Consider the following 25,450-nt stretch of genomic DNA (forward strand, 5'->3'; position numbering starts at 1 on the left):
TTTAGGACCACTATTGTTTTCACTATATATTTTACCTCTTGGGGATGTTATTCGAAAACATAATGTAAACTTTCACTGCTATGCGGATGACACACAGCTGTACATTTCAATGAAACATGGTGAAGCACCAAAATTGCCCTCGCTAGAAGCATGTGTTTCAGACATAAGGAAGTGGATGGCTGCAAACTTTCTACTATTAAACTCGGACAAAACAGAGATGCTTGTTCTAGGTCCCAAGAAACAAAGAGATCTTCTGTTGAATCTGACAAGTAATCTTAATGGTTGTACAGTCGTCTCAAATAAAACTGTGAAGGACCTCGGCGTTACTCTGGACCCTGATCTCTCTTTTGAAGAACATATCAAGACCATTTCGAGGACAGCTTTTTTCCATCTACGTAACATTGCAAAAATCAGAAACTTTCTGTCCAAAAATGATGCAGAAAAATTAATCCATGCTTTTGTCACTTCTAGGTTAGACTACTGCAATGCTCTATTTTCCGGCTACCCGGATAAAGCACTAAATAAACTTCAGTTAGTGCTAAATACGGCTGCTAGAATCCTGACTAGAACCAAAAAATTTTATCATATTACTCCAGTGCTAGCCTCTCTACACTGGCTTCCTGTCAAAGCAAGGGCTGATTTCAAGGTTTTACTGCTAACCTACAAAGCATTACATGGGCTTGCTCCTACCTACCTCTCTGATTTGGTCCTGCCGTACATACCTATACGTACGCTACGGTCACAAGACGCAGGCCTCCTAATTGTCCCTAGAATTTCTAAGCAAACAGCTGGAGGCAGGGCTTTCTCCTATAGAGCTCCATTTTTATGGAACGGTCTGCCTACCCATGTCAGAGACGCAAACTCGGTCTCAACCTTTAAGTCTTTACTGAAGACTCATCTCTTCAGTGGGTCATATGATTGAGTGTAGTCTGGCCCAGGAGTGGGAAGGTGAACGGAAAGGCTCTGGAGCAACGAACCGCCCTTGCTGTCTCTGCCTGGCCGGTTCCCCTTTTTCCACTGGGATTCTCTGCCTCTAACCCTGTTACGGGGCTGAGTCACTGGCTTGCTGGGGCTCTCTCGTGCCGTCCCTGGGGGGGGATGCGTCACCTGGGGGGTTGATTCACTGTTGTGGTCGGCCTGTCTGGGTTCCCCCCTTGGGTTGTACCGTGTCGGAGATCTTTGTGGGCTATACTCGGCCTTGTCTCAGGATGGTAAGTTGGTGGTTGAAGATTTCCCTCTAGTGGTGTGGGGGCTGTGCTTTGGCAAAGTGGGTGGGGTTATATCCTTCCTGTTTGGCCCTGTCCGGGGGTGTCCTCGGATGGGGCCACAGTGTCTCCTGACCCCTCCTGTCTCAGCCTCCAGTATTTATGCTGCAGTAGTTTATGTGTCGGGGGGCTAGGGTCAGTTTGTTTATCTGGAGTACTTCTCCTGTCCTATTCGGTGTCCTGTGTAAATCTAAGTGTGCGTTCTCTAATTCTCTCCTTCTCTCTTTCTTTCTCTCTCTCGGAGGACCTGAGCCCTAGAACCATGCCCCAGGACTACCTGACATGATGACTCCTTGCTGTCCCCAGTCCACCTGGCCATGCTGCTGCTCCAGTTTCAACTGGCCTGGGCCCTAGGACCATGTCCCAGGACTACCTGACATGAGGACTCCTTGCTGTCCCCAGTCCACCTGGCCATGCTCCTGCTCCAGTTTCAACTGTTCTGCCTTACTATTATTCAACCATGCTGGTCATTTATGAACATTTGAACATCTTGGCCACGTTCTGTTATAATCTCCACCCGGCACAGCCAGAAGAGGACTGGCCACCCCACATATGCTCTCTCTAATTCTCTCTTTCTTTCTCTCTCTCGGAGGACCTGAGCCCTAGGACCGTGCCCCAGGACTACCTGACATGATGGCTCCTTGCTGTCCCCAGTCCACCTGACTGTGCTGCTGCTCCAGTTTCAACTGTTCTGCCTTATTATTATTTGACCATGCTGGTCATTTATGAACATTTGAACATCTTGGTCATGTTCTGTTATAATCTCTACCCGGCACAGCCAGAAGAGGACTGGCCACCCCACATAGCCCGGTTCCTCTCTAGGTTTCTTCCTAGGTTTTGGCCTTTCTAGGGAGTTTTTCCTAGCCACCGTGCTTTTACACCTGCATTGTTTGCTGTTTGGGGTTTTAGGCTGGGTTTCTGTACAGCACTTTGAGATATCAGCTGATGTACGAAGGGCTATATAAATAAATTTGATTTGATTTGATTTGATTTGAATAGCTTTAATTTCTTAGAACAAAAATAGACTGACAAATTTAAGAAGAAAGGTCTTTGTTTATGGGCATTTTGAGCCTGTAATTGAACCCACAAATGCTGATCCTCCAGATGTTTATTTATTTAATTTCAATTTTTTTATTTAACCTTTATTTAACCAGGTAGGCCAGTTGACAACAAGTTCTCTTTCACAACTGCGACCTGGCCAAGATAAAGTAAAGCAGTGCGACAAAAACAACAACAGATATACACATAAACAAACACACAGTCAATAACACAAAAGAAAAATAGATGTACAGTGTGTGCAAATGTAGAAGAGTAGGGAGGTAAGGCAATAAATAGGCCTTAGAGGCGAAATAATTACAATTTAGCATCAACACCGCAGTGATAGATGTGCAGATGATGATGTGCAAGTAAATCAAATCAAATCAAATGTATTTATATAGCCCTTCGTACATCAGCTGATATCTCAAAGTGCTGTACAGAAACCCAGCCTAAAACCCCAAACAGCAAGCAATGCAGGTGTAGAAGCACGGTGGCTAGGAAAAAGTCCCTAGAAAGGCCAAAACCTAGGAAGAAACCTAGAGAGGAATCAGGCTATGTGGGGTGGCCAGTCCTCTTCTGGCTGTGCCGGGTGGAGATTATAACAGAACATGGCCAAGATGTTAAAATGTTCATAAATGACCAGCATGGTCGAATAATAATAAGGCAGAACAGTTGAAACTGGAGCAGCAGCACAGTCAGGTGGACTGGGGACAGCAAGGAGTCATCATGTCGGGTCGTCCTGGGGCACGGTCCTTGGGCTCAGGTCCTCCGAGAGAGAGAAAGAAAAAGAGAATTAGAGAGAGCATATGTGGGGTGGCCAGTCCTCTTCTGGCTGTGCCAGGTGGAGATTATAACAGAACATGGCCAAGATGTTCAAATGTTCATAAATGACCAGCATGGTCAAATAATAGTAAGGCAGAACAGTTGAAACTGAAGCAGCAGCATGGCCAGGTGGACTGGGGACAGCAAGGAGTCATCATGTCAGGTAGTCCTGGGGCATGGTCCTAGGGCTCAGGTCAGTTGAAACTGGAGCAGCAGCATGGCCAGGTGGACTGGGGACAGCAAGAAGTCATCATGTCAGGTAGTCCTGGGGCATGGTCCTAGGGCTCAGGTCCTCCGAGAGAGAGAAAGAAAGAAGGAGAGAATTAGAGAACGCACATTTAGATTCACACAGGACACCGAATAGGACAGGAGAAGTAGTCCAGATATAACAAACTGACCCTAGCCCCCCGACACAAACTACTGCATCATAAATACTGGAGGCTGAGACAGGAGGGGTCAGGAGACACTGTGGCCCCATCCGAGGACACCCCCGGAGAGGGCCAAACAGGAAGGATATAACCCCACCCACTTTGCCAAAGCACAGCCCCCACACCATTAGAGGGATATCTTCAACCACCAACTTACCATCCTGAGACAAGGCTGAGTATAGCCCACAAAGATCTCCGCCACGGCACAACCCAAGGGGGGGGATGCCAACCCAGACAGGATGACCACAACAGTGAATCAACCCACTCAGGTGACGCACCCCCTGCAGGGACGGCATGAGAGAGCCCCAGTAAGCCAGTGACTCAGCCCCTGTAATAGGGTTAGAGGCAGAGAATCCCAGTGGAAAGAGGGGAGAGGCAGAGACAGCAAGGGCGGTTCGTTGCTCCAGAGCCTTTCCGTTCACCTTCCCACTGCTGAGCCAGACTACACTCAATCATATGACCCACTGAAGAGATGAGTCTTCAGTAAAGACTTAAAGGTTGAGACCGAGTTTGCGTCTCTGACATGGGTCCGTTCCATAAAAATGGAGCTCTATAGGAGAAAGCCCTGCCTCCAGCTGTTTGCTTAGAAATTCCAGGGACAATTAGGAGGCCTGCGTCTTGTGACCGTAGCGTACGTGTAGGTATGTACGGCAGGACCAAATCAGAGAGATAGGTAGGAGCAAGCCCATGTAATGCTTTGTAGGTTAGCAGTAAAACCTTGAAATCAGCCCTTGTTTTGACAGGAAGCCAGTGTAGAGAGGCTAGCACTGGAGTAATATGATCAAATTTTTTGGTTCTAGTCAGGATTCTAGCAGCCGTATTTAGCACTAACTTTATTTAGTGCTTTATCCGGGTAGCCGGAAAGTAGAGCATTGCTGTAGTCTAACCTAGAAGTGACAAAAGCATGGATTAATTTTTCTGCATCATTTTTGGACAGAAAGTTTCTGATTTTTGCAATATTACGTAGATGGAAAAAAGCTGTCCTCGAAATGGTCTTGATATGTTCTTCAAAAGAGAGATCAGGGTCCAGAGTAACGCCGAGGTCCTTCACAGTTTTATTTGAGACGACTGTACAACCATTAAGATTAATTGTCAGATTCAACAGAAGATCTCTTTGTTTCTTGGGACCTAGAACAAGCATCTCTGTTTTGTCTGAGTTTAATAGTAGAAAGTTTGCAGCCATCCACTTCCTTATGTCTGAAACACATGCTTCTAGCGAGGGCAATTTTGGGGCTTCACCATGTTTCATTGAAATGTACAGCTGTGTGTCATCCGCATAGCAGTGAAAGTTAACATTATGTTTTCGAATAACATCCCCAAGAGGTAAAATGTATAGTGAAAACAATAGTGGTCCTAAAACGGGACCTTGAGGAACACCGAAATTTACAGTTGATTTGTCAGAGGACAAACCATTCACAGAGACAAACTGATATCTTTCCGACAGATAAGATCTAAACCAGGCCAGAACATGTCCGTGTAGACCAATTTGGGTTTCCAATCTCTCCAAAAGAATGTGGTGATTAATGGTATCAAAAGCAGCACTAAGGTCTAGGAGCACGAGGACAGATGCAGAGCCTCGGTCCGATGCCATTAAAATGTCAGTTACCACCTTCACAAGTGCCGTCTCAGTGCTATGATGGGGTCTAAAACCAGACTGAAGCATTTCGTATACATTGTTTGTCTTCAGGAAGGCAGTGAGTTGCTGCGCAACAGCCTTCTCTAAAATTTTTGTAGTAGAGATACTGGGGTGCAAAAGAGCAAGTGGATAAATAACAATATGGGGATGAGGTAGTTGGGTGTGTTATTTACAGATTGGCTATGTACAGGTACAGTGATCAGTAAGCTGCTCTGACAGCTGGTGCTTAAAGCTAGTGAGAAAGATGTGAGTCTCCAGTTTCAGAGATTTTTGCAATTCGTTCCAATCATGGGCAGCAAAGAAATGGAAGGAAAGACGACCAAAAGAGGAATTGGCTTTGGGAGTGACCAGTGAGATATACCTGCTGGAGCGTGTGCTACGAGTGGGGGCTGCTATGGTGACCAGTGAGCTGAGATAAGGCGGGGCTTTACCTAGCAGAGACTTGTAGATAACCTGGAGCCAGTGGGTTTGGCGACGAGTATGAAGCGAGGGCCAAGCAACAAGAGTGTACAGGTCGCAATGGTGGGTAGTGTATGGGTTGTGGGACTTGCAGGCCTGATTTTCTTAACACCACTGTGTTAAGGCTTAACTAAGCCATCATGTAATGTATTGTCATTAATTAAGAGTTTCATTTTAAAGGCTGGTGGAACAGTTCATAGAGTGTAAGGGTTAGGAAGAACCTTTAAATGATCAAAGGGTTCTTGGTAGAATCATTTGTAGAGGGTTCGAGGAAGATTGGGATGCCATCTACTTCTATTATGCCTTTGAGATAATCCCTAAATTACTGTGCTTCTTCTTCTGTTTCGTCTGCTTTGTCTTCTCCTTCTTCTTCTTCTTCTTCACATGCACAATCTCTTTTTCTCTCCCTCTCCTTTTCCCTGCTGCATCCAACCACTACCCAATCTGCAACTCATGATCACAGAGCAGACAGAGCATGTTTCCATGGCAACTCCAACATGTTGGTGTCACTTGTATAGGCCTAGGTGTAGAGAGAGAAAGGAGAGGAGAGGAGAGAGCAAGAGAGAGAAAGGAGAGAGGAGAGAGGAGAGAGCGAGAGCGAGAGAGAGAACATCTTTGGGGCTCCATAGAGTTATCGAACATTCTGCTCTGTTAGGCTACATCCACAAGGGTTCCAGCATGCTGCCAATTAGCCTGATGTCATTTCTTATTTTTTTGTAGGCACTAACTCCGCCATGGTTCATTGGACCAAGCCTATGGGGAAATGAATGAAATTTTTGTAGGGTTTTTCAATTATTGCCAAAATAAGTTGTGGTAAAAACAGGTTTAGGAGATCATATAAGTTTTGTTCTATGAGATAATCTTCATCAGTTAACACTTTTTGTGAGTTTTGAAGCATTTATGGAATTTTATAAAGCACATAAAGGCTTCATAATGTCACGTTAACTGATTGATATTATCTCACAGAACAAAACATAGAATACCTCCTAAGCCTGTGTTAGCCTCAGACCTTATTGGCTGAACAAACTCATTTTCGGATTTTAGGACTACAAGCTGGCAAGCTCTATAACAAGAACCCAGAGTGACATGGCACCCCTTAGTGTCTCTGAAGCACCATAGTCATTATGCACCATCCCAGTCAAGTTGATTTTCTAGGCCTATCATTTCTAAAATAATTACACTTATTTACAGTACTTTTGACTGATAAATGATGACAGTAGCAAATGCAGTGTCTTGAGAAAGTATTCACACCCCTTAACTCTTCCCACATTTTGTTGTGTTACAGCCTACATTTAAAATAAATGTATTACGTTTAGACTATGTATCAATGATCTACACAACATCCACCATGATGTCAAAGTGGAAAATGTGTTGAAAAATGTTTACAAATTAATAGAAAATGAAAAGCTGAAATGTCTTGAGTCAATACAATTCAACCCCTTTGTTATGGAAAGCCTAAATAACTTCAGGAGTAAAAATGTGCTTAACAAGTCTGATAATAAGTTGGATGGACTAACTCTGTGTGTTTAACATGATATTTAAATGACTACCCCATCTCTGTATCCACACATACAATTATTTGTAAGGTCCCTCAGTCGAGCAGTACATTTCAAGCACAGATTCAAGTACAAAGACAAGGGAGCTTTTACATTTCCTCACAAAGAAGGGCACCTATTGGTAGATGGGTAAAAATGTAAAAAGGTAGACATTGAATATCTCTTTTAGCATAGTGAAGTTATGAATTACACTTTGGATGGTGTATCAATACCAGGGGTTGGAACCAAAAATAATTTCCAATCGTTTTGTTCTGAACAGAACCATTAGTTCTGAACCAGTTCGAACCCCCAAAAAGTAGCGGTTTATATCAATCCTTTCTGTTCCTTTTTAAACCTCTGAATTCTACATTTTTTGTATGTTTAGCTCAACATTAAATTACTTCACCAATGGATAGAGCAGTTTGCTATGGAGCGGGCAAGCTATGTACATGCAATGGACAGACGTTTAAACTGACATTTTGCGGAGAGTGCTGGGCATGAAGCACTGGACATCTTGTTTTGTGGGACTGGAGATTTTAAAAAATGCCCAGAACATAAAACAACATTATTAACCGGTCCCCATGCTTTTGTTATGCTGGTGAATGAGGACCCAAAAGCGACTTAACAGAAACAGAGTCTTTATTCCAGTCTATAACAAAAACGATAATCCTGGATATAATCTCAGGTAAAGTCAAACAGGAAAACTTAAATCCTCTAGGCAGTAGAGGGGAACAACTGGATACGCGACCACAGACTGCAGGTCACTTCGGGAAGGCGCAGGCCGTAGCTTATATAGATACCTGCTCACACGCAGCATCTGAAGAAGGCAGAAACACGACAGGGCGGAACAAGGACACAGAACAGCAAACATCAAACAAGGATCCGACAAGGACAGAAGCGGAAAACAGAGGGAGAAATAGGGACTCTAATCAGAGGGCAAAATAGGGGACAGGTGTGAAAGAGTAAATGAGGTAGTTAGGAGAATGAGGAACAGCTGGGAGCAGGAACGGAACGATAGAGAGAGAGAGCGAGAGAGGGAGAGAGGGAGGGGGAGAGAGAGGGATAGAAAGAGGGAAAGAACCTAATAAGACCAGCAGAGGGAAACGAATAGAAGGGGAAGCACAGGGACAAGACATGATAATCAATAACAAAACATGACAGCTTTAAAAAAATAACGGTTCTGTTCCAGAACATTATAGATCACTTTCGTTCTCGGTTCTGTTTTCGGCCAACTTCCCTGAACCGTTTCCATCCCCTGATCAATACACCCAGTCAGTAAAAAGATATAGGCGTCCTTCCTAACTCAGTTGACGGAGAGGAAGGAAACAGCTCAGTGATTTCACTATGAGGCCAATGGGGATTTTAAACCAGTTGCAGAGTTAACTGGCTATGATAGGAGAAAACTGAGGATGGATCAACAACATTGTAGTTACTCAATAATACTAACCAAAATGACAGAATGAAAAGAAGGAAGGTTGAACAGAAAATATTCTTAAAATGCATCCTGTTTGCAATAAGGCACTTAAGTAAAACTCCCAAAAATGTGGCAACTTTTCAATAGACACTTGGAAACAAATGTACCTTTAAGCAGGGCAATAGCCTAAAACCCAAGGCCAAATATACACTGAGTGTACAAAACTTTACTTTCCTAATCTTAAATTGCACTCCCCGTTTTGACTTCAGAACAGCCTCAATTCATCTGGGCTTGGACTACAAGGTGTCAAAAGCATTCCACAGTAATGTTGACTCCAATGGTTCGCACAGTTGTGTCAAGTTGGCTGGATGTCCTTAGGGTGGTGGACCATTCTCGATACACACGGGATTCTAGTGTGAAAAACCCCACTGAATTGCAATTCTTGACACAAACCAGTGCGCCTGGCTGTCAGAAGGTCAGTGTAGCTGATGCATGAAGTCAGGCGCAGGAGAGCAGAATGAGTGAGAAACGTACTTTATTCAATAAGGCACAAAGTAATAATTACACTTGACAAAAATAAGATGGTAATGATGACGCACAGGTGAACACAGCACCCGTCAAAATAAACCAGCCATACACAAAAACCTAACTGAACAATAAAATAATCCTGCACAAATCCATGAGGAAAACAGAGGGTTTAAATACAGGAACCAATCATGTGAAATGGAAAACAGGTGTGTGAAAACAAAGACAAAAGCAGAGGAAAAAGAACTGTGGATCGGCGATGGCTAGTAGACCGGCAATGCCGAGCGCCGCCTGAACAAGGAGAGGCACCGACTTCGGCAGAAGTCGTGACACTGGCACCTACTACCATTCCCCATTTTCCCATTCACCCTTTGAATAGCACACATACACAACCCATGTCTCAATTGAAACTTATTTAATCTGTCTCCTCCCCTTCATCTATACTGATTGAAGTGGATTTAGCAAGTTACGGGATCATACGGGATAAGGGATCATAGCTTTCACCTGAATTCACCTGGTCAGTCTATGCCATGGAAAGAGCTGTTGTTCATAATGTTTTGTACACTCAGTGTACTCTGGAGTTACTTACCAAGACAACATGGTTTAGTTACAGTCTTGACTTAAATCAGCTTCAAAATCTATGGCAAGACTTGAAAATGTCTGTTTAGCAATGATGCATTTTTAAAACAATAATGGCTAAATATTGTACAATCCAGGATTACAAAGCTGTTAGAGATTTACCCAGAAAGAGGATTCACAGCTATAAATGCTGCCGAAGGTGATTCTAACATGTATTGCCTCAGGGGGTTGAATATTTATCTAATCAAAATATATTCGTGTTTTATTTTTCATGAAATAAAAACATTTTTTTGCTGTTGAATTTTTCTTTCACTGACATTACAGAGTATTTTGTGTAGATAGTATTACAGAGTATTTTGCGTAGATAGTATTACAGAGTATTTTGTGTAGATAATATTAAAGACTATTTTGTGTATATCGTTGACAAAAAGTTACAATTAAATCAATTTGACTCCAATATTGTAACACAACAAAGTGTGGAAAATGTCAAGAGGTGTGAATACTTTCTGAAGGCGGGTTGACTCATAACCGTAGTCCCCGGGATATATAGCCTATCATTCTCATATTCTACATTGAGGTTTTTCTTTCATTATTTTAGGCTATCTGCTATTTGGTGCGAAATGCAGAGTTGAAAATACAGAGAAGGGAGGGACAGAAAAGTCATGTTTGGGAAATAGTTGGTGAAGTGGTAGAAGAGGATGCTAGCAGTGCCAGCTATAGCCTACAGATTCGACTGTCACAAGACAATGACTTCAAATAGGTTTCTGGCACGTCAAGGGAACTGTAACCTACTGTTCAGATGGGTTAAAAGAAAACAGAAATCTGAACACTGAGAGTAGGTCTATAACCTATCACATAGCCTTAATATTAACTCTTGCAGAATTATGCATTTCTTGCAATAAAATTATACATCAAATGTAGTCAACATTTTTTACTCGGGAACAGGAGTGGAAAAATACGATTTCTTTATTTCAGCATCTTGAGAGAATGCGAATGGGCAGTCCTCTGTAGAGGGGCTATCTTTATCAGCATTGTCATGACGTTGCCCTCTTTGGGTACAGCAAGCCCCATACCCCTCTCCCTGTCTCCTGCTTGCCTCCTTCAACTAGGCTGCTGTGATCAGAGAGAGGTCGTAAATTCCCGAGGAGAGGATCTCCTCATGGCCACACAGTATAGAGATAGAGTGAAGTTTCATAGAGAACAAAGGAATTTCTTCCACCTCACAGAACTTGAGGTCCGAACAACGTTTACTTTCCGGAGAAGGTATTAAAGATCGGTGAAGAATCCAGTTACAAACTGGTCCGTTTGTTACAACTTGGGGAAGCTCATGGGAGATGGTGTGGCAACATTACCATAACGCTGTTTATATAATAGCCTCAGATATGAGGTTTACATCTAATTGTTGTATAAGATGAATGAGTGAGTATGATACTGTGAGTAAAATTGTGTAATGTGATTTTGGACTGTTTAATGAAGGAAACTCCAATTCCCTTTTGAGGTGAACTAAATCAGGGGATCGCCCATGAGCCTAGTTAGGGTCAGGCATCCTGGGACAGCCCTTTTCTGCAATTTCAAGAGAGAGAGAGAGAGAGAGAGAGAGAGAGAGAGAGAGAGAGAGAGAGAGAGAGAGAGAGAGAGAGAGAGAGAGAGAGAAAGAGAGAGAGAATGAAAACTCTCCAACAGAAACAAACTTTTAAAGTTATTTTAGGAAATTATCACTTTGTAATCTGAATATTTTCCGAATGAGTGAGCATTCATGTTCAAAGGATTAGCATTTCAATTGTTATAATTATCAACTTTGTAGTGTCTCATCTTAGTCGACCCCCACTTCAAAGGATTAGCATTTCAATTGTTATAATTATCAACTTTGTAGTGTCTCATCTTAGTCGACCCCCACTTTAGCCCACTTTAGCCCACTCTCCTATCTTTCCTTGTAACTATCTACTGTTTGTTTATGCATTTCTGTGGTTGTGTAGTTAGTTAATAAATAAATGATTTAAGACAATTGATGTATGGATGACTCATAGTAAATACTGGGTCCGTGCAGATAACCAACAATTTACTACGTTTGGAATGAGACTAACATGAGGTAAAGTAAATACTTCATTAATCAGATGACTATTTGATCAGATATAAAATATCTGAAAAGTTATTTTAGGAGATGGTAACTTTGTAATCTGAATATTTTCCTTGGTGCCCCGACCTCCTAGTTAATTTAATTACAGTTACATGATTAATCAGTTTGATCGGGTAATACTAATTACAGAGAATCTTTGATAAAACTAAGTCTTCAATTTAATGATAGTAAAGACACGACAGCATCATATCTGATATTGATAGTATTTCAACTACAATAAATATGCATCCAAGCCGAAATGAAATCTTATCAGAAACAAGTTAGGTCGTTTCACAGCTGTATAGATCTTTAGAACCGGTCAAACTGAAGTCATTTGGCAATCGTTCCCGTTTTTTTTTGTAAGGCTACTGCATCTTCTCTCCGGTCCGTCTTTGCTCGGTGAAAGAAGCAAATATTACAGAAAAAACTTCGGCGATGGCAATTAGATTAATTCTATCTATTTATGATGCTTTTCTGGTTCTCGATGGTTTATTTAGTCTTCTAGGGCAACATACTGTATAATGACAGAAAGGAAGTTGCGTGTATCTAATAATAGACTAGTTGTCTAACACAACCCCCATAAAAATGTCATAAATTACAAGCAGAAATCACAAGACAAAAAACGGTCAAAAAATCATTCTGCCATTTCTGACTGCAGCCTACACCACATTTTCTATATTAGCGGGTTGGGTTTGGGTACGGGCCTCCGATTTTCACTTTGTCACATATAGTTGCAGATGGGTTATTATCAATCCCGAGCGGGGTGCGGGTGAACGAACAGCTGATCTGCGCACCACTACTGTAGGCCTACATATAGCCTTTGCTCATGTATGGTTGAGTGGCGTAAAAAGTGGCGTTTCTGCCGTGCACAAGGAGGGGCGTGTCTGGGTTGTGTGTGGTTACAGCTGATAGTCGCATCCGCCGCTTCCTCCATCATCATCGATACTACACCGACAGTGGCTGAAGTCGATAATATCGAGAGAGACAAAAACATCCACTGACCACATCCTAGGGTCCTTCATAACCGACCGGAAAGAGGTCAAGGTTGTTTTCTAACGGACAAACGACTGTGGTGCTAAAAAGAGTACGTATCTTGTAGACAGGGCATACGGTTTTACTGGGGATACGGTATCCCAGGCTACATCAATGCGGCTCGGTCTATGACAAATACATGTCCGTTTGAGAACGATAACAATTCCAATCTAATAACCGTGAGTGTTTCGGGGAACGCAGTCGATTGGTGCGATTCGAATGCTTATATAGTCGCGTTGGGATGGAGGGAGGAGTGAGAGAGTTGGATAGAATCGTGAAGGGCGGGAGTGAGAGGAGAGATCAGATCAGTAGAGAGACAGTGTGTTAGGCTGCTACTACAACTCACCACTGGAAGTAAATATTGTAACACATTGACACGGGAGGGGATTATGCCTGTGGCAAGAGCAACTTCTCTCTCTCTCTCTCTCTCTCTCTCTCTCTCTCTCTCTCTCTCTCTCTCTCTCTCTCTCTCTTTGTTTATCTCTTTTTTCTCTCTGTCTCTCTCTTCCTCTCTCATATCAAGACATTGAGGGCACCCGGGGTAGTGTGCTGTATGCCAACACACACATTATGTAGTAGGAGAGAGTTAGTGAGAAGGGCTGCACTCCTGCTTCCTTTTGAAGCAATCACTCCATCTAGAATGCATAGTAGATTGAGAGGTGCAATCGTAGCCAACTGTAACCTGATGTAGCTGTCAACATCTGTAGACCTATACACAGACACACACAGACACACAGACGCACACACGCACACACACACACGTGTTGCACGCATAAGTAACATAAACTCAGAAACTATTGTAATGGTAACTGTAAAATTGGATGTTGCATACTACAACACTATTTGACTGGAGCTACACTGCATTTCACTGTGTATAATTGTTCAGATGATCCAACTCCATTCATTGTGTAAATATTACTGCCCCTGCCTTCTTCTTCCATCTGGATGAACATTGTGTGTGAGGGTACTTATGAACAGAACATGTTTAACTACTCTCTCTCTCTCTCTCTCCCTCTCTCTTCAGTGTGTGTGCATCCGGTTCCCCCTTTAACCCATGATGACCCACACTGCTTCCCAGTGTGTGAGGCAGAGTGACTCTCTGTCCCCCTTAACTTCTCACCTCTGACCCCTGACCACTCGCCATGGGCAGTGTGGGTAGCGGAGTGGCAGGGGAGCAGGAGTTTGCCATGAAATCAGTGGGCACTAGGACCACCCTGCCCCACTCCCCGGCCCTGTCTCGCCATTGCACCACTGACCGTAGCTGCAGGACCGAACGACTCCCCCCAGAGACAGTCTCAGAGGGAACCGCGTCTAGTGATGAAAGAGGAAGTGTTAGTATTGGTACCGGGACTGGAACTGGAACAGACCGGCCACCGGACTCTGACACAGACCATACCACTACAAAGGCATCCAACTGTGACCAGGAAGATCCATGGGTGGGATATGGGAACGGAGCAGGAAGGAGGGAGAGGGAGTGGGAGAGAGAAAGGGAGAGGGCAGAGAGGGATAGAGATAGGGTAGAGAGGGAGAGGGTTGAAAGAGAGAGGGTAGAGAGGGAGAAAGAGCGGGAGAGGGTTGAAAGAGAGAGGGTAGAGAGGGATGGAGAGCGGGAGAGGGTTGAGATAGATAGGGAAAGAGAGAGGGTGGAGAGAGAGACACAAGGAGGTTTTGTGAGTCTGGATGTATGCAGTAACTTGGTGGGACTGGGGGGGAATGACAGTGGTACTGGGATGACTCCCCACCAACACAGAGAAACTGGAGAGAACAAAACCGACAATCACAACAACCCTCCAACCCACAACCCACCCAAAATCCTGCCTGTCTCTGGCAAACTAGAGCAGGTATGTTCCTCTTCTCAAACAAGTACTGTATGTGTGTAGCTATAGGGTCCTGTGTCTTATTGGCATGTTGGGTTAGCTCACAATTACATCACAGCAACACGTATACGCAGCTGTATCAGATCATTGCAGTTACATTATGACTTCATAATTACACAGTTACATAAATACTTTTTTTTCTTATAACTGATGAAATAGAATGGTGAAAAGGTCTTACAAATAATTATTGGCATAGTATTTGACAATGATTTATATTGTCTACTGATTCAAGACAGTAATGTAAAGGCTTTAAAGTGTTGTTATGCTAACAGTTTCCTTTCCAGTTTCTTCAGAACTTTCTTTACTGATATCCCTCTACGCAAACTGTTTTTCTCCCCCTCTATCTCCCTTTCTCTCTCTGCCTCTTCCTGGCCTTCAACCCTCCAGAACAACTCGGGGCTGGTTCGTCCCTCTGCCTTCAAACCAGTGGTTCCCAAGAGCTTTCATTCCATGCAGAACCTCCTTGGCCCAACCAGTGGGGGTGGGTGCGAGGGTAGGGGTACGGGGGGGAAGAGAGAAGGAGGAGCAGGGGGAGGAGAACTAGTGGCAGTTCCAGAGGCCCTCCTCCTAGACCAGGACAGCCCAGAGATGGGCAGATGCCTGGCAGAGGGAGCAGGAGGGGGTAAGGGTAACAGAGGGGTCCATGGAGGGATGTCAGCTTCGGGGAGGAACTCCCTAACCAGCCTGCCCACATATGCAGGCTCTGGTTTGTGCTATGGGCCTCAAGAGGCCCTGGGGTCTCTCAGTGCTTCTACCAGCAATATCAACAGATTAGGGACCACAGCTGGAGCTGCAGCGGCTCTGGAAAAGCTGGAGCAACCAGGCTACCAGGTGGGTGCATTGCTTGCTGCTACGCAAATGGGATTTTTTAAACATAATGAAAGCCACTGCAGTCGACTCCTGATGAGTGCAAACATCCTTTTAGTGCAGTGCAGCTCACCAGTAGCAATTCATGTACATTTGTTTTACTTTCTCTGGGTATCTGCATCTATCCAGTTTGGTACACTATCATACCAAAGCCACAGCAGGAGTAGGTTGTATATAAATGTATGCAACTATTCCAGAACGGGCTGAGTGCCTCGTACAGTGACCGCTCCTCTTTAGTAAAGAGCTCCTCGTCCTATCAGCAGCTGAACCACCTGGGGGGCACCCCAGCACCCCAACGTCCCACTCCTTCCTCTGATGATGTCATCCAAGACCTGGAGAACCGGCTCTGGGAGAAGGAGCAAGAGGTGAGAGCTGAAAGATCATTTTGGGGTCAATGTTCATGTGTGATTTATTTTCACAGATTTCATGTACGTAGCAATTGTCATTGCTTTGGGTTAGTCCCCAAAATCCTGTCCTCTTCTGTCCTCTTTTTCATCTCTCCTCCCCTTTCCCAGGTGCAGCACATGTGTCGTAACTTGGAGCAGAGCGAGGCCGCCATCGTCCAGGTGTTTGAGGAGAAGCAGCATGTGTGGGAGAGACAGATGGATGAGCTGGGGCAGAACTACGCCTCTCGTCTGCAGCAGGTGATCACACATTCCACAGCAGCGGTAACCAATAACAGTCTACCAAATGTTGATACTCTCTTCCTCTGTGTGCAGGTGACCCGTCGTGCCCAGCGCTCCCAGAATGCCCTGCAGGCCCAGATCACCCATCTGTCGCAGGACAAGCGACGTCTGCAGGAGGAGATGGCTGCCATGCTGGCCCAGAGAGAGGATCTGGAGAGGAAGTGTCTGCACTTCAGGATGGAACAGACCGACATACTGCCACGCCTGGATGAGACCAAGTGGGAGGTGTGTTTGTTTGTGTATGTGTGTGTGCGTGCGTGTGTGCAACTTTGTGAACAGCCTCTTCATAACACTGACCTACTATGTGTGGTCCAGGTGTGTCAGAAGGCAGGGGAGATCTCCCTGCTGAAGCAGCAGCTAAGGGAGAGCCAGGTGGAGCTGACCCAGCGGGCGGGGGAGATGGTGGCCCTCAGGGGCCAGCTGAAGGAGGCCAATTCCCAGCTTAGGGACCGGGAGGCGGCCATGCTGGGCCTCAAGAACTCATATAGGTCCAAGAGCCTGGAGCTGGAGAGCTGCCAGGGAGAGCTGAGGAGGACGCTGACCGAGGTACCTATACCCTGTTAGGTTCTTATTTTTCAGTAAATATCCCACGGACACTAGAGAAGCTTTAACCAAGTTTAATTCTTCCCAAAGGTGCTGTACAGCTGTCATCAGACTGCAAAAATGTCTCTCCATCACAGTTATATACATCCTACTTAAAACACGCCCTTTTTCCAATCCTTACAGGTTATGCCCAACTGGAAGAAGGTAACCAGATACTAAACCCTGATTACTCCCTTAAGGGGAACTGACCTCACCCATCACCTCCTGACCTTAACCCCTCCTTCACCTAATCCACAGATATCCATCTGTCTTCCCTATATCAACACGTTGCTCGCCTCTCCTCCATCAAACACATTCCAAAGCCTTCTGGCTTTCTACAGAGGACACTTAACTTCTGACATAAAACCCATTATTTTCCACTCTTTCTATTCCAGGCTTCTTCTCTATAATTTATTTAATATCGCAATGTTCAAAGTTTAGCCGATTCCAACAACCCATACACATAGAAACCTGTAAGTCACCTATCTGATGACACTAACGTGTACACAACAGTATGGGTACAGTATACAGATGAGTTATCCTGTCCGTTCAGAGTTAGGGATCGAAGTGAAACTGAACCATGCACACGCATATTGACAGATTCATACAGACTCATCATTCCCTTTGTCAGGTGTCTATCCTGAGGGAGAAGCTGGGTGTGTTTGAGGCTGAGGTGCTGGGTCTTCAACAAGCTCTGTGGGAGATGGGCAGAGGGTTTGATCCTGCCATAACCCAAACCCTAGGAGCTGTGGGGCTACTCCCACCCTGGGGGGCTCTCTACTGCCCCCGCACTCCCCCAGAGCCCTCGTCCACCCCTCTCACCCCCACCTCAGATGCCCTGCTCAGCCTCCAGAGTGACGAGGCAAAAGCCCAGAGGCAAGAGGTGCAGAGAAAAGAGAGGCAGCAGCGTGAAGAGGCCCAGTGGCATGACATGCAACAGCGCCAGGAGGCCCACCAGCGCCTGAAAGCCCATCTATATCAGGAGGCTCATCTCCACCAGGAAGCCCAACTGCGCAAGGAAGCTCAACTTCATCAGGGGGCCCACTTGTGTCAGGAAGCCCACTTCCACCAGGAGGCCCAGCATAAGTGCCAAGAGACCCAGGTGGAATCAGGGAACCTGCGTGAGCAGCTGGATCAGCTCCAGGGGACCTTACGCCTAGAACGTCAACAGAGAGAGCGCCAGGCCCTTAGTTTCGACCAGGAACGAGACAGCTGGATTGACGAGAAGGAGCATGTGCTGAAATACCAGGCACAGCTTCAGGTCAGCTATGTGGAGACTCTACAGAAGAACCAGGCTCTGGAGCAACAGGTGGGACAGCTGGGGTCCAAACCCACCCCCACCCCCTCATCCTCCAGCTCCCCTCCCCCACCACCGGCCCTGTCAACCTTCCCTCCCATGCCCTCAGTCCCTCTCCCTGCTCCCCTTGCCCTAACCCTCTCCCCACCGCCTTGTGAGGACGTGAAAGGTTCCCCTTCCCTCCTCCAACTGCCCACCCCCTGGGCCGGACCCTCACGTCTAGAGAGGATAGAGTCCACTGAGATTTAGAGAGGCTCCATTTTATTTAATATCAACTTGATTACAAACTACACAATTGGATAGACTACAAGACAGATTAAACTACAACGCAGAACTGCACAATATATAGTGAAAACAACCAATGCAAACTGAACAGCAGATAACCATACAATTGAGTTTAGACTATGAACACAAACTATAAAGAGCATAGAACTACAAAAAAAACATAAACTGAACTGCTACACTGTTGAATGCAATATAAACTATCATTGACATGGTTTAGGTTAAATATTGAAATTCTTTGCCTTTAATGTAAAGTATCCAGGCAGTCTTGGTGGGAAGCAGTGACACTTAAAGGGAAGCAAGGATGGCACCAAAAGTTTCAAGACAATAACATTGTAGCTTGATAACGTTATTCCTCTGGAAGGTTTAGTGCCAACCTGGAGGGTAGTTTGCCAAATTGCATGTCTATGGTAATGAGACATGAGGTCAGGAGATAAGAAAATCATATTTTAAGAAGATTTTAGATGATAATCAAGAGTGATGCTTTGGAGAATGTGCTTGTCTTTGGCATTTCTGGGGTGATGATACTCTCAGGTGTGTGAGGGGATGTTTTTGGAGACAGTGGTTAAAATTGGGGATGAAGACTCACAAGTATTTTTTAACATGAGGAAATTAGGAAAATAGTGGTAAAGGTGATTGGTAGTTGGTTGGTTCCGTTTCAGAAAATATCCTCAAATGGCTTGAGATTAAATGTAATTCACTCTGAATGGTTCTTAGTGTGCAAACCGTCTGCGGTACCTAAAGATGAACACAAGGGGTCAGCATTAAGTTGTGTCAGGGCTAGAGCCCAACTGATTGTATAGGTTCACTGATATTATCTGCCAATAGTGACCTTTTAACACTATATTGGTATCGTCCGATAACTCCAACGATAACCGATATTCAAGAAATAGTGTGAAAGAAAAGGGAATCTAATGCATATCTGTACACTTGCAGCCATTCTCATGGTGTGTCATTATTGTCACAATGTATGAAATCAACATTTGAAGCATAGTTATTAGACAATTTTGGATGGCTATTTAGGAGAATTCAGTGTGAAAAAATGACACTTTTTCATATTGTATCGGTATGTTTTGCGGCCCCCAAGCTCTTGACAGGGCTCCCCACCAGCAGAGAAAATGACTTTATTCCATGGTCTGGGAAAGAGACAAAGTAGCACACTGGCTTTACTCTGATATTGTTGTTATTTATACTTTCAGATAATGCTTTTATGACCAAAAGTGGGATGAGAAAGTGACAATAGTGAGCAGAAAGAGAAAGGACAGAGGTCAAACTGCCTTTACGTTTAAAGATAGACGAGTGAGAGTACTGTCTCCAGGCCTTTTAAATCAGCAAGGCTGGGTGCACATTTTTCAAAGTGGGTTTCAGCTCATAGAGTTAGAGAGCCACACAAAGAAAGACATTGCCTTCCCTAGATATGGTTCAGATTTACTGCACTATGTCCTGCTGATGTCAGACAGAATGTGGACATGTTTATTCCAGTATATCAAGATAGTTAGACACTACCTGTGAATAATTTTTTAAAGATAATTGTGACTATTATCATCATTATTATTCTTGTGAATCGGCAAAGTGTTACAAGATTTTCTTTAATGTTTTTTTTACTGTATATATGAAAGCTATATGACTCTACTACATTGTACAACCACATCAACCATCTCCAAAGCCATTGTTTGTTGACTTTTAATGTTGTTGATATCAGTGTAATTAATATATTGTTTTAGAGAGCGAATTGTTATTTACATTTTGTATATTTATGTTACTGTAATGGCTTGACAAAAGTCTTTCCTGGCTAAATCAAACTGAATCAATAAAGATGAAAGTAAATCAACATGATTTAGTCTCCAGTGCTTGTCTGTAATGATTAGAATATCAATACAAAGGTAATAAAATTATTCTCTCTTAAATATATACAGTACTTACATAAATATGGATGTGATATATCAGCCGGTATATATCAGTCAATATACACTACCGTTCAAAAGTTTGGGGTCATTTAGAAATGTCCTTGTTTTTTAAAGAAAAGCAACAACAAAAAATGTCCATTAAAATAACATGAAATTGATCAGAAATACAGTGTAGACATTGTCAATGTTGTAAATGACTATTGTAGCTGGAAAAGGCTGAGTTTTAATGGAATATCTACATAGGTGGGTTCGATTACAGGCTGAAAATGGCCAGAAACAAATACATCTCTTCTGAAACTCATCATGCTATTATTGTTATTGGAAATGAAGGCTTTTCCATGCGAGAAATTGCCAAGAAACTGAAGATCTCGTACAACGTTGTGTACTGCTCCCTTCACAGAACAGTGCAAACGGTCCCTAACCAGAATAGAAAGTGGAGTGGGAGACCCCGGTGCACACTGAGCAAGAGGACAAGTACATTAGAGTCTCTATTTTGAGAAACAGACACCTCACAAGTCCTCAACTGGCAGCTTCATTAAATATTACCCGCAAAACACCAGTCTCAACGTCAACAGTGAAGAGGCAACTCCGGGATGTTGGCCTTCTAGGCAGAGTTTCAAAGAAAAGGCCATATCTCAGACTGGCCAATAAAAATAAAAGATTAAGTTGGGCAAAAGAACGCAGACACTGGACAGAGATATGGCTTTTTCTTTGCAACTCTGCCTAGAAGGCCAGCATCCCGGAGTCATCTCTTCACTGCTGACATTGAGACTGGTGTTTTGCTTTTCTTTAAAAAAAACAAGGACATTTCTAAGTGACACCAAACTTTTGAACAGTAGTGTAAGTCAATATATATATCAGTCAATATAAAGCAGTCAATATATATAGCAGTCAATATATATCAGTCAACCTTTGCATCTATTATAATACTGCTGTTGACACACACACGTATTCAGTGTTTTGTGGGAATATCTTATCTAGCACAGTTGTGGTTACATCAATATAAATATAACAGAATATTGATCAGTGGCTCAGCTGGAGCTTTTTAGACTTGAAGAATGAACAAAGAATTGCAGGTTCCGTTGCAATTTTTTTATTTATTGTACGCTTGTAAATGTAAAACACAATGGTTCATCTGACAGGCAATGTCTGCTTACTGTCACTATCTGTCTGTTGACATTTACTGTCTGTCACAGCCTGTCTGTCTCTCTATCTGTCTGTCACTCTTCTTACCACCACAGCAGAAGGACCTAGAGAGGGCAGTATACAGACGGGTACTAAATGAGGGTTTCCTGGGCTTCCCTGTGACTGCAGCAGAATCATCTGTGCTTCTACGTCTGCATTGCTTGCTGTTTGGGGTTTTAGGCTGGGTTTCTGTACAGCACTCTGTGACATCTGCTGATGTAAAAAGGGCTTTATAAATACATTTGATTGATTGATATGAAATGGCACATTAACAACAGGGCCTGTAATCCACTGTATGCAAGAGATGCAGATGGCCTTTCACTATTTACAGTGATAAAGGATTTCATCAAGAATGTTGACTTTTAAGGAAACCTGGACATTTGTTTTGTGAAGAGCTACAATTGAAGTCAGAAGTTTACATACATTTAGGTTGGAGTCATTACAACTCGTTTTTCAACCTCTCCACAAATTTCTTGTTAATTAACAAACTATAGTTTTGGCAAGTCGGTTAGGACATCTAATTTGTGCATGACACAAGTAATTTTTCCAACAATTGTTTACAGACAGATTATTTCCCTTATAATTCACTGTATCACAATTCCAGTGGGTCAGAAGTTTACATACACTAAGTTGACTGTGCCTTTAAACAGCTTGGAAAATTCCAGAAAATGATGTCATGGCTTTAGAAACTTCTGATAGGGTATTGACATCATTTGAGTTAATTGGAGGTGTACCTGTGGATGTATTTCAAGGCCTACCTTCAAACTCAGTGCCTCTTTGCTTGACATCATGGGAAAATCTAAAGAAATCAGCCAAGACCTCAGGAAAAAATGGTAGACCTCCACAAGGACGGTTCATCCTTGGGAGCAATTTCCAAACGCCTGAAGGTACCACATTCACCTGTACAAACAATTGTACGCAAGTATAAACACCATGGGACCACACAGCCGTCATACCGCTTAGGAAGGAGACGAGTTCTGTCTCCTAGAGATGAACGTACTTTGGTGCGAAACGTGCAAGTCAATCCCAGAACAACAGCAAAGGACCCTGTGAAGATGCTGGAGGAAACAGGTACAAAAGTATATATATATCCACAGTAAAACGAGTCCTATATCAACATAACCTGAAAGGCCGCTCCAAAACTGCCATAAAAAAGCCAGACTACGGTTTGCAACTGCACATAGGGACAAAGATCGTACTTTTTGGAGAAATGTCCTCTGGTCTGATGAATCAAAATTAGAACTGTTAGGCCATAATGACCATTGTTATGTTTGAAGGAAAACGGGGGAGGCTTGCAAGCCGAAGAACACCATCTCAACCGTGAAGCACTGGGGTGGCAGCATCATGTTGTGGGGGTGCTTTGCTGCAGGAAGAACTGGTGCAATTCACAAAGTAGATGGCATCATGAGGCAGGAAAATTATGTGGATATATTGAAGCAACATCTCAAGATATCAGAAAATAAATTAAAGTGAATGGACCTTCCAAATGGATACTTCCAAGCATACTTCCAAAGTTGTGGCAAAATGGCTTAAGGACAACAAAGTCAAGGTATTGGAGTGGCCATCACAAAGCCCTGACCTCAATCCTATGGAAAATATGTGAGCAGAACTGAAAAAGCATGTGTGAGCAAGGAGGCCTACAAACCTGACTCAGTTACACCAGCTCTGTTAGGAGGAATCGGCCAAAATTCACCCAATTTATTGTGGGGAGCTTGTGGAAAGCTACCCGAAACGTTTGACCAAAGTTAAACAATTTCAAGGCAATGCCACCAAATACTAATTGAGTGTATGAAAACTTCTGACCCACTGGGAATGTGATGAAAGAAATAAAAGCTGAAATGAATCATTCTCTCTACTATTATTATGACATTTCACATTCTTAAAATAAAGTGGTGATCCTAACCGACCTAAGGCACAGAATCTTTAATGGGATTGAATGTCAGGAATTGTGAAAAACTGAGTTTAAATGTATTTGGCTAAGGTGTATGTAAACTTCCAACTTCTACTGTATGTAGCAATAAAATATGAATTAATGGGTGTCATTTGGCTCTGTACTTGTGCCCTCTGCAATGTCTCCAGTGCACCAGGAGCTGGTCACCTGAGCCATCATGCTCCCATTCTCTTTGTGGACTTCTGTCGCCTGGCTAGCCAGAGAGGCTACGTTTCTTGCCAGCGATGACGTTACAGCCTTGAAGGTGCAAGCTGTGCTCTGGCTGTCAGTGATGGGAGCCATCAGCTGTGATAGCCCTACATCCAGCAGAGCTGAGACACAGCGATCACTATGGCACCCAGGGCTTTCTCCCCTCTGACAACTTTGCTTTCTTGATGAAAGCAGATGACTGTAAGTTCCTTGTATGTGTCCAGATGCTGCAGCAACTGATCATAGATTGTTACCGAGACCAGAATATGGCTGGGGAACTTCGAGCTGAAAACTACGATTAGGATCTTTCTAATGATCGTGCGTAAAGTCTCTTGACTCATGACACTGGAGCTGTCCTCCTCTGATCCGCTCTGTGTGCTTGATCCTGGGGCCTTCACCCCATACCTATCTAGGTTTAGCCTGCACTGCGATGAAGTCCTCCGTGTCTGGGAATATTGGCAGGTCCGCTACTGCCTCTGCTGCACAGCTAAAGGAGCTGGAGCTGCTCTCTACAGAAAGGTCAACGCTTCCTATCTGCTCTACTGTGGTAGAGTACAGCTGAGGTGTCACCTAGATAGCCAGATATGCATTGTTTCTTGCCAGGGATTATGTTATGGTTTTCATAATGCTGGCTATCTTTTTGCTGTCAGAGATGGGAGCCTCCAACTGCTCCAGCCCCAGCCCAAGCAGGGCTGAGTTGTCCATATCAACAGCAGTGATAATGGTGTCAAAAACTCTGTCCCCTCCTAACACGTTGTCCTCAAAGGTTAAACTAGTCATTTTTCCTGACCACACAGTAAAACTCTAGTTGGGTCACGTTTTTCCTGGTCAGGTCACGTGGTCAGAAACACTTAAAAGACACACCATGTCCCCTCAGCAGTGAAACCAAACATGAAGATATTCCGTGATAATGTGGACTGATATAGATGCCATTAGGCTATTCATTTTGGGTACCGTCAGGGATTATTTTTAGGTCCCAGAACCCAGCAATATTATAAAGCCAATATTCTATAAAAGGTGTTGGAACTCAAGCAGAAGAACATTTGAGGTGCCCAAGTCAAGCACTGATGATAGCCTATCTAATAAAGTTAAGGCACTGCTGCACTTTCTGATTTAATCTCCTCCGTTTGTTACAACAAAACAATTAATTATTATTTTTATTTTACCGTTATTTTACCAGGTAAGTTGACTGAGAACACTTTTTCATTTACAGCAACGACCTGGGGAATAGTTACAGGGAGAGGAGGGGGATTCATGAGCCAATTGTAAGCTGGGGATGATTAGATGACCATGATGGTATGAGGGACAGCTTGGGAATTTAGCCAGGACACTGAGGTTAACACCCCTACTCTTAAGATAAGTTCCATGGGATCTTTAATGACCTCAGAGAGTCAGGACACCCATTTAACGTCCCATCCTAAAGACAGCACCCTACACAGAGCAGTGTCCCCAATCACTGCCCTGGGGCATTGGAATATTTTTTTAGACCAGAAGAAAGAGTGCCTCCTACTGGCCCTCCAACACCACTTCCAGCAGCATCTGATCTCCCATCCAGGGACAGACCAGGACCAATGCTGCTTAGCTTCAGAAGCAAGCCAGCAGTGGGATGCAGTGGGATTTATCCATAGCAATGAAGCAATGTGAAGAGGGCATGACAAAACTTATTCCCCCTCAGGAGATAAAAAAGATTTGGCATGGGTCCTCAGATCCTCAAAAGGTTCTACAGCTGCACCATCAAGAGCATCCTAACTGGTTGCATCACTGCCTGGTATGGCAAC

The 25,450-nt window shown here is 43.8% G+C and overlaps 1 protein-coding gene across 3 annotated transcripts; it reads left to right on the forward strand.

Annotated features, from left to right (window-relative positions):
- The first annotated feature begins 15,281 nt into the window (after window positions 1-15,281).
- On the forward strand, window positions 15,282-20,250 carry LOC124035274 (leucine zipper putative tumor suppressor 3-like). 3 transcript variants are annotated; one of them, XM_046348724.1, is made up of 6 exons: window positions 15,282-15,557; window positions 15,791-15,958; window positions 16,109-16,237; window positions 16,313-16,504; window positions 16,595-16,825; window positions 17,493-20,250. In XM_046348724.1, exons 1-6 carry the CDS (start codon window positions 15,315-15,317, stop codon window positions 18,405-18,407), a joined length of 1,878 nt encoding a protein of 625 aa, XP_046204680.1. In that variant the 5' UTR covers window positions 15,282-15,314; the 3' UTR covers window positions 18,408-20,250. The 3 variants fall into 3 exon arrangements, with proteins under 3 accessions (XP_046204680.1, XP_046204681.1, XP_046204682.1); XM_046348725.1 differs by having other exon boundaries at window positions 15,854-15,958; XM_046348726.1 differs by having other exon boundaries at window positions 15,857-15,958.
- Window positions 20,251-25,450: the final 5,200 nt, after the last annotated feature.

Source organism: Oncorhynchus gorbuscha, linkage group LG05 (genome assembly GCF_021184085.1).
Source record: "Oncorhynchus gorbuscha isolate QuinsamMale2020 ecotype Even-year linkage group LG05, OgorEven_v1.0, whole genome shotgun sequence".
NCBI lineage: Eukaryota > Metazoa > Chordata > Actinopteri > Salmoniformes > Salmonidae > Oncorhynchus > Oncorhynchus gorbuscha.